The sequence below is a fragment of the Hyla sarda genome, chromosome 8, assembly GCF_029499605.1.
Source record: "Hyla sarda isolate aHylSar1 chromosome 8, aHylSar1.hap1, whole genome shotgun sequence".
Taxonomy (NCBI): Eukaryota; Metazoa; Chordata; class Amphibia; order Anura; family Hylidae; genus Hyla; species Hyla sarda.
Genome location: NC_079196.1, coordinates 56,770,779 through 56,780,386, shown reverse-complemented (window position 1 = coordinate 56,780,386; position 9,608 = coordinate 56,770,779). Strand labels below are relative to the sequence as shown.

The following is a 9,608-nucleotide window of genomic DNA, read 5'->3' as shown; positions in this document are numbered from 1 at the left end:
TAGATAGATATGAGATAGATGGATAGATAGATAGATAATAGATATGAGATAGATAGATATGAGATAGATAGATACTTGATAAATAAGACAGCCATGTAGAGGGGAAAAACGAGAATTGAATTACAGTTGATAGATTTATGGATTGATTGAATGTTGATAGATATTTACGGCATAAATATTGTCAAACAAATACATACTTTAAAGTAACAAGAATAAATGCTAAAAGAAAAAACTATCAAAGAAAATATATGATCTTTTTTTATTCCCATTTTAAATGCATAGATCTGAGATGGATAGATAGAGACATTAGATAGATAAATAGATATGAGATAGATAGATAGACAGACAGACAGATAGATATGAGAAAGATAGATATATACATTACATAGATAGATATGAAATAGATAGATATGAGATAAATAGGTAGAGATAGATAGATATGAGATAGATAGATAGATAGATAGGTAGATATGAGATAGAGAGATATTAGATAGATAGATAGATAGACAGACAGACAGATATGAGATAGATAGATACATTACATAGATAGATAGAAACATTAGATAGATAGACAGATAGATAGATATGAGATAGATAGATAGAAGAATAGATAGATATGACATAGATATGAGATAGATAGATAGATAGATAGATATGAGATAGATAGATAGATAGATAGAAGAATAGATAGATAGACAGACATGAGAGGCAGGTAATAAATTATAAAGTTAATAGTATTTGATAACACAAACATATAAGAAACAGATAAAAGATGATTGATTGATTGATATATTGATCTATAGAAGAAGAAGAAAAACAAGATATACAGCTAAACAAAAAATAGACAGAGAAGCAGCATTATATAACCGTAGTGAACTTAGAGCAAATCTTAAGACACTGACAATATGTTACAATAATAGAAAAAAAGGTTTCTTCTCTAGATAAATATGATATAAATTAGATGACTATTCTACATGCATAAAAAAACGTAATTATAGAAAAAAATAGGAATAAAATATAATAAAGAGACATTGGGATTCGCCTATTTCTTGCCTTGTTATGTTTTTGTATTGTAGCTTTACAATCCTTCCCAGCGCATCTATTCCTCTGAGGAGCAGGACAGACAGAACACCAGGAATACGTTTGATCATAATTCTTTTAATAATACGAAAAATCAAAATATGATCAAGGTTATTTTCTATATAATACAGATAAACGCATTTCATTTGTTTCATTGAATTTAATTTAGGTGTCTGAGTGAAATGTTAAATCAACATATTAAATATCTTTTACATATATATATTGACTTTCACAAAGTGCATCAGAAAAAAAAAAAAAAAAAAAAAAGAAAAGAAAAGAAACTCCTGAATTTCAGGAATTCACCAAATATAAACTATTAGGAGAACATTTACAGGGGTGGGAAGGGAACACAATCTTTATACAGCTTATACAGAGACTGTCCCACGAGTTCCTGTCACTTCTCACCTTAGAGGATGATAATTATTTTCTTTTGTAATAAAAGAAACAAATGTGATTGGGATGAGATGTGAATGAGGGGACGTGATGTAATCCAGCCATGAATTCATGGTCCTTGTTGTCTCCAGCATAGTAATGGCGGCTGTCAGTTCTGCTCACACCATATGCTTATATTGCTCTGGTTGCTGAAAGTTTGCAGTCATGTGATGTGCAGCCTGGAGGGACTGTCTTCTGCCTCACATGCACCCCAGGAGTCCCTGCACCCTCATCTCATTTACACTGAAAGTCATTCCATCTGGAAGGAGTCCTGCTGCACCCCAAAAGTATCTGCTGATTCTTCCAAGGGAAAGTCACTACACCCCCAGGAGTGGCTGATCAGAAGAGTCCTGCACCCTGAAGTAGCTGCCACTGCTTCACCCCAAAAACCTCCTGCTTGTCAAGTCCCTTCTTTCACCCCATAGGCGTCTTCTTCTTCAAGGAGTACCTGCTGCAAGCCAGGGATGGCTGCCCCAGAGGGCCTGCTGTTCAAGTAGCCCCCTGCACCCCAAAAAGCTTCCAAGGAGTCCTGCACCCCAGAAGTGTTTGCAGCTTTTAAGGAGAAGTCCCTTCTGCACCCCCAAAAAAAAGTATTTTTCTGCCCCCTAAGAGTCATTGGCCGATTCCTTCCCCGGCCTTACCCCTTCAAGGATAAGTTCAGGGGACTCTGACCTAGGTGTCTCCAGGTTGCTGGCGTCTGTGTCGCTGTCGCTGCCCTTCTTCCCTCCTCCTCCTCCTCCTCCTCCATTGTGAGTCTTGATGTGTTTGCTGAGGTGGTCGCTCCGCATGAAGCGCTTGTTGCATACAGGGCAGGCGAATCTCTTCTCTCCCGTGTGGGTGCGGAGATGTCGCTGCAACTCGTCGCTGCGTGTGAACCTCTTGCCGCAGAAGAGCCAGTTGCAGACGAAAGGTCGTTCACCGGTGTGCCAGCGCAGGTGAGCTTTAAGGTGTGAAGTTTTGCCATAGACCTTGCCACAGCCAGGGATATGGCAGCTGTGTAACCCCTTCCTCCTGAGGCTGGCCCCCGCGGGCCCCAAGCGTTCAGCTTCCTGGCAGTTGGGACAGTCGCAGGTGGCTCTCCCGGAGTATCTACGTGCGGAGCGGCCTGATGCCCCACCTGCTGCTCCAGAGGCCCCCGACAACATGGAGGTGCCAGAGTCTGGGTAGGAGGGTAGGACTGGCTTAAAGCCCTCCTGGGTGAGCAGGTGCTGCCCCGTGGAGAGGAGGTGAGAGGCAGCGCTGGAGCCCAGCCCTGTGGAGCTAAAAGCCGAGTGTGTCAAAGAGCTAAAGTCCGGGCTGTACCCACTGAGCTGGGTATGGGGCCCTCCTGAGTGTAGGGCCCCCTGTAGAGCAGCAGCTGCGGCCGGAGGGTTTTGCACCTCTAACCAGGTGCTGGGGCTGGCAGCGTGTACGTCCCACCAGGCTGATGCCCCATTTGCCACGTCTGAATGGAAGCCGGACTTGTACCAGGACTCATAGGGGTGAGCCATGCCCACCCGGGGGTACAAGCCGTCTGCTGCCCCGTGCACTTTGGAGATGAAGGCGGATTGTCCTGCAGCCTCCTGGGGGGAGACCCCGGAGGAGTTGGAGAAGAGGCCGCTGTAGTCGCTGCTGAAGGCTGAGGAGGTCGGGGATGTGGAGGCCAGGCAGAAAGCGCTGTTGGCGGTGGCACTGCCTCCTGTCAGGGCGCCAGATGCCCGGCTGGTGGCCACCGTGAAGCCCCCAAGGCCGGATCCCAGGCTGCAGCTGGAGGAGGATCGTTTCCAGGGGTGAAAACCTCCTTTTGCAAAAGCGCTGGACTCCGGGAGGCTGCTCAGGGGGCTGGTGTTCCCGATCTTGTTACACGTTGCAGCCAGCATGGCCAAGGGAGTAGTGCCAAATCTAGGTTCTTCCTGGAGGGGGGAGAATACAAAAAACACCACAAAGTCAATACCTGGCAGCACTATGATCATAGACCTGGGGGGGCTCAGGATCCTGGACCCACCACCCTGCGCCCCTACTAAAGCAACCCAGGGCACTTACCCCCCAACCTGGGGCTCTCCATTTGTAACAAACCTACAACTCTCATCATGAAGGCTGTCCAGGCATAAAGAGAGTGGTAGTTTTGTAACACTTGGTGAAACACAGACAAAAATAAATAAACCTTCCCTAGGGCAACATTCTCAACACTATTCAATTACCCCTTTTTTTATTACCAGTAATAAATGATCCCTTTAATATACAGGTCTGTTCTATTATGTCGCACACTTTAGAAACATAGAAGTATAACGAAATGACAGAATCTAAGAATGTATATATATATATATATATATATATATATATATAATTATTATATTTTTTTTACATATCCTAATATATACTTTCAGGTCAATAAAGCCAGTTAAGTGCATTACTTAACCCGATACAAATTATTTCATTATTTTCATGTTTTTTTAATTTTATTATTTTTTTATTTTAGTTATAAATAAATTAATTGTATGTACAAAACCATCATCATCATCACCAATATTACTAAGAGTCATTTTAAATATACTATAGAACAGTGGTCCCCAACCTGCGGACCTCCAGATGTTGCAAAACTACAACTCCCAGCATGCCCGGACAGCCAAAGGCTGTCCGGGCATGCTGGGAGTTGTAGTTTTGCAACATCTGGAGGACCGCAGGTTGGAGACCACTGTTATAGAATATAGTTTAAATCAAGCGCCTATATGGACATGGTGCAGATGCAGAACTGGTTATGTATATTCTTTTACCGGACAAGACTGTATGACATCTAAAAACACATATAGGGACCTGTATTTATTTTATTTTATTTTTTTTATTATTTTTTTGGTCTGGTCCTTAAAACTGTGTTAAGTCCAAGACAACTGCAGGGTGGAAAAATAGTTAAAGTATTGCCGCCTCTTGTATTCATGGGAGTTAAATGGTTTTGGGGGGATTAGGACAAATGAGATTGTTCTGTCTACATTGTTGGAAACGAATAAATAAATAAATAAATAAATAAAAGAAACTTCCCTTGTGCCGGGCACTGAAGAGATACAAGGGCACAAGACTGGGTGGCACATAACAGCCATGGGCACCATGCCATGAATAACGGTTTAGTCTATGCGACATTTAAACTTTAAACTGTTACTTTGTAGCAAAAATATTTTGTAAATAAATAAAAAGAGAGACCGGAGAATCTTTACTTACCCCAAGTATAGACGTAGCCATAGCCCGTCCCTGTCCCTGCTGTAGAGGAGTGGTAAGTGCCCAGGGGTAGATGCTGCCAGCTCTGTGCCACCTTCTTCCCTTACACAAGTTGCACTGAGTGAGGCGGACTAGACTCAGGGAAGTGCTGGCAGCCGCCTGCTTTGAAGTACCACCGGCTGCAGCTGTCGCCCAATCAGATCGCATGGGACGTCGACTGGGAGCTGCGCGGCAGCCAATGAAAAGGGGAGAATTGCAAGAAATCAGAGTTCTTCAAAGCCCTGCCATTCAAAGCAGAGGGGAGGAATTGGAGGCTCCATTGCTCTGGAAGCCTAAAAACAGATATAGTTAACCCCTTCAGGGCCTGTTTAGCACCATCTGCTGCCTGAGGGGTTAACAAGTCCCTTCATAATATTTTTTTTTTTTTTTTTAAGATTGTTGTACCTAAAACTAAGAATTCCAGCAGTATTTACATTGTACAGCTGCCAAGAGATTGTGATACAGACCAATGGCAGTGTCTGCAGGAGTTGGTCACTTTAATGACATTTTTTATTTTCTGCCACCTTTTTGGGCATTGAGAGAATTTAGGGGACCCCCTTAAAGTCTTACTAAATATAAGACATCTCATATGTAGCAAGACTCTTGGTGTTTAATTCCCTTCCATCTTCCTTTTCCCCAGAAGTGATTTGCACAGGGATAACACCTATACTCCATACACACTCTGCCTAGAATCCATCCGATCTATCACTTGATACAATCATTGATTTGTGATACACACAGACCCCACCAGGCTGATACAATTCATTGTTATAGGATACAATTAAGTGATTGTCACACATCCAGATAAGCTGTGGAGCCCCTGCACGTGGAAAGATCTGGGTCCTGGTGGCTTTGATGCAGAATTTGTCATCTGTGGTGATCATCTGTGTGGTGGAGGAATAGTCTGCAGACACATATGAGAGGTGAGTGATCCAACAGGTGAATGTGTACATATTAGTGCCAAGTGCAGGTGTCAGTGAGGCGTTCCTGGACATCCCATGGGGCAGCTCAAGCCTTCATTATTCCTCCTGTTAAGTGAACTGCAATGGTTTTATATGTTGCAGTAGATCTAAGTGGATCCTCTTTGTATCCCTGATAAACACTGTAATGTGCACTTCATCATTCCCATCTATCTATTATCTATCTATCTATCTCCTATCTATCTATTTATCTATCTATCTCCTATCTATCTATCTATCTCATATGTATCTCATATCTATCTATCTATCTTATATCTATCTCATATCTATCTATTTATTTATCTATCTATCTATCTATCTCCTATCTATCTATTTATTTATCTATCTATCTATCTCATATCTATCTATCTATCTTTTATCTATCTATCTCATAGCTATCTATCGATCTATCTATCTATCTATCTATCTATCTATCTCCTATCTATCTATCTCATATCTATCTATCTATCTATCTCATATCTATCTATCTATCTATCTATCTATCTATCTATCTATCTCATATCTATCTATCTACCTCATATCTATCTATCTATCTCCTATCTATCTCATATCTATCTATCTATCTATCTATCCATCTCATATTTATCTATCTATCTATCTATCTATCTATCTATCTATCTATCTATCTCTCTCATATCTATCTATCTATCTATCTATCTATCTCATATCTATCTATCTATCTATCTATCTATCTATCTCCTATCTATCTATCTCATATCTATCTATCTATCTATCCATCTCATATCTATCTATCTATCTATCTATCTATCTATCTATCTATTATCTACCTCATTTCTATCTATCTATCTATCTATCTATCTATCTATCTATCTATCTATCTCATATCTATCTCATATCTATCTATCTATCTATCCATCTCATATCTATCTATCTATCTATCTATCTATCTATCTATCTCATATCAATCTATCTATCTTTCTATCTATCTCATATCTATCTATCCAATGTTTCCCAACCAGGGTACCTCCAGCTGTTGCAAAACTACAACTCCCAGCATGCCCGGACAGCCAGAGACTGTCCGGGCATACTGGGAGTTGTAGTTTTGCAACAGCTGGAGGCACCCTGGTTGGGAAACACTGTATCTATCTATCTATCTACAAACAGGAGAATACAGCAGCACACTGCTAGCACAAAGATACAGATAAAACATGAAATGCCATATTGCTACAATGAAAAAATGAGAAATTTAGGTTCTTTGCTCACCATTGGACCATCCCACCGCGATAAGGTGACCTCATTGGGACGGACCCTATCTATCTATCTATCTATCTATCTATCTAAATGATCTATCTCTATCAATATTTAAAGAGTTCCCATGTGTATTGGCTTCTATGTTACATATTTTTTTTTTGTATTAGAGAATATATTCTTTATCACATTGATAACAAACCACCAAATTTAACAAAAGCCTGGAATTTAGAGAATCACCTTTTCCTAAAAAAAATAAAAATAATAAAAAAATAAAAAAGTTAAAAAGCAATTTCCAAGAGAACAGCTTTCCACATTATTCAAACCGGCCAAATAATACTCCTATTATAGAGGCTGAATGCTAGCAGTCAGCCCAGTGTAATTGGTGCAGACTCTGAGCCTTAAACCTCCACTTCTTTATCAAGAGGTGAATATGGAACAATTTCTTACCAGCCCAGACACAGAGCGCACAAATTGCCTCCTTTTTCTGCAATCATGCCAATTTAACTGCGTTGCAATTAGCACTATTAAAGGACCGTTCTGCATAAACAAATTTTTAACTGAATGGGAATGAAACCGTCACTGAGGCCACTGGGTATTTATTTTTTGTTTCTTTTTAGATTTATTTTTATCATGCATTTTATTACTAAAATGACAACTTCATTCTTGACCATTAGAAAAAATATCACTATTGCAAAAAAACAAAATTCCATTGTTTCTGTTATGACGACTGTACTTACTGCTAATAAAAATATTTCTATTATTTGTGGTATTATGAATATTACTACTACTAATACTATAACTACCACATGCTCATCATCTTCCATGCTCGCCATGTGTAGTATTAATGTTATTTTCATTATTAGAGATATTATTGTTATTATTATTAATAATAATAATGACGGTCATATTTAAGGGTTATTACTACTCATACAATTGCACAGTATACATTTCATACTGAATATTTACATGACATACTATCATACATTATACATCATAAGTCATATGAATATGTATTATTATTTCTATCATTATTAATATTGTAATAAATAATAACACTATTAGTAGTAATAGTGATAGTTGTACTACTATTATTATTACTAATAGGACATTACATTACATTACATTACATTACTAACATTACATACTATCATACATTATACATCATAAGTAATATGAATATTTATTATTATTGCTATTATTAATATTGTAATAAATAATAATGCTATTAGTAGTAATAGTTGTAGTACTACTATTATTACTAATAGGGCTGATAATACTAGAAGTAATAGTAAAAGTGGTAGTAGTGATAGTAGTACTGCTGCTATTACTATTATTACTAATAGGACTAATAATACTAGTAGTAATAGTAAAATATAAGTAGTAATAGTGATAGTTGTAGCACTACTATTATTACTAATAGGACTAATAATACTAGTAGTAATAGTGGTAGCAGTGATAGTAGTACTACTGCTATTACTATTATTACTACTCATACAATTGCACAGTATCCATTTCATATTGAATATTTTACATTACATTCTATCATACATTATACATAATAAGTCATATGAATATTTATTATTATTGCTATTATTATTAATAATATTGTAATACATAATATCACTATTAGTAGTAATAGTGATAGTTGTAGTACTACTATTATTACTAATAGGACTGATAATACTAGTGGTAATAGTGAAAGTGGTAGTAGTGATAGTAGTACTGCTGCTATTACTTTTATTACTACTCATTATACAATTGCACAGTATCCATTTCATATTGAATATTTGACATTATTATACATTATACATAATAAGTCATATGAATATTTATTATTATTGCTATTATTATTAATATTGTAATACATAATAACACTATTAGTAGTAATAGTGATAGTTGTAGTACTACTATTATTACTAATAGGACTGATAATACTAGAAGTAATAGTAAAAGTGGTAGTAGTGATAGTAGTACTGCTGCTATTACTATTATTACTAATAGGACTAATAATACTAGTAGTAATAGTCAATAGTGATAGTAGTACTGCTGCTATTACTATTATTACTAATAGGACTAATAATACTAGTAGTAATAGTAAAAGTGGTAGTAGTGATAGTAGTACTACTGCTATTACTATTATTACTACTCATTATACAATTGCACAGTATCCATTTCATATTGAATATTTGACATTACATTATATCATACATTATACATAATAAGTCATATGAATATTTATTATTATTGCTATTATTATTATCAATATTGTAATACTTAATATCACTATTAGTAGTAATAGTGATAGTTGTAGTACTACTATTATTACTAATAGGACTGATAATACTAGAAGTAATAGTAAAAGTGGTAGTAGTGATAGTAGTACTGCTGCTATTACTATTATTACTAATAATACTAGTAATAATACTAGTAGTAATAGTAAAATATTAGTAGTAATAGTTGTAGTACTACTATTATTACTAATAGGACTAATAATACTAGTAGTAATAGTAAAATATTAGTAGTAATAGTGATAGTTGTAGTACTACTATTATTACTAATAGGACTAATAATACAAGTAGTATTAGTAAATAGTGATAGTAGTACTACTGCTATTACTATTATAACTACTAATAACAATAGTATGGTATTGGTATTAATAATAGTAACAAGAGTAGA

The 9,608-nt window shown here is 36.9% G+C and overlaps 2 protein-coding genes across 2 annotated transcripts in view; one reads left to right on the top strand and one right to left on the bottom strand.

Annotated features, from left to right (window-relative positions):
• Window positions 1-1,015: 1,015 nt before the first annotated feature.
• Window positions 1,016-4,848, bottom strand: SP9 (Sp9 transcription factor). Its single transcript, XM_056534093.1, has 2 exons — window positions 4,705-4,848; window positions 1,016-3,404 (listed from the first exon to the last, which is right to left on the bottom strand). Exons 1-2 carry the CDS (start codon window positions 4,723-4,725, stop codon window positions 2,118-2,120), a joined length of 1,308 nt encoding a protein of 435 aa, XP_056390068.1. The 5' UTR covers window positions 4,726-4,848; the 3' UTR covers window positions 1,016-2,117.
• A 416-nt stretch (window positions 4,849-5,264) lies between these two features.
• The window catches only part of OLA1 (Obg like ATPase 1), a 292,645-nt gene continuing 288,301 nt past the window's right edge, over window positions 5,265-9,608 (top strand). Inside the window, exon 1 of the mRNA XM_056534098.1 lies at window positions 5,265-5,663. The gene's annotated coding sequence lies outside the window, so the exon portion shown is untranslated. The remainder of the gene's footprint in view (window positions 5,664-9,608) is intronic.

Bases quoted from the DNA above. Each gene is read 5' to 3' on its own strand.
- SP9 (XM_056534093.1), bottom strand. From the start codon at position 4,725: ATGGCTACGTCTATACTTGGG. The intron at 3,405-4,704 runs GTAAGTAAAGAT...TCCCCCCTCCAG, and splicing joins TGGCTACGTCTATACTTGGG to GAAGAACCTAGATTTGGCAC.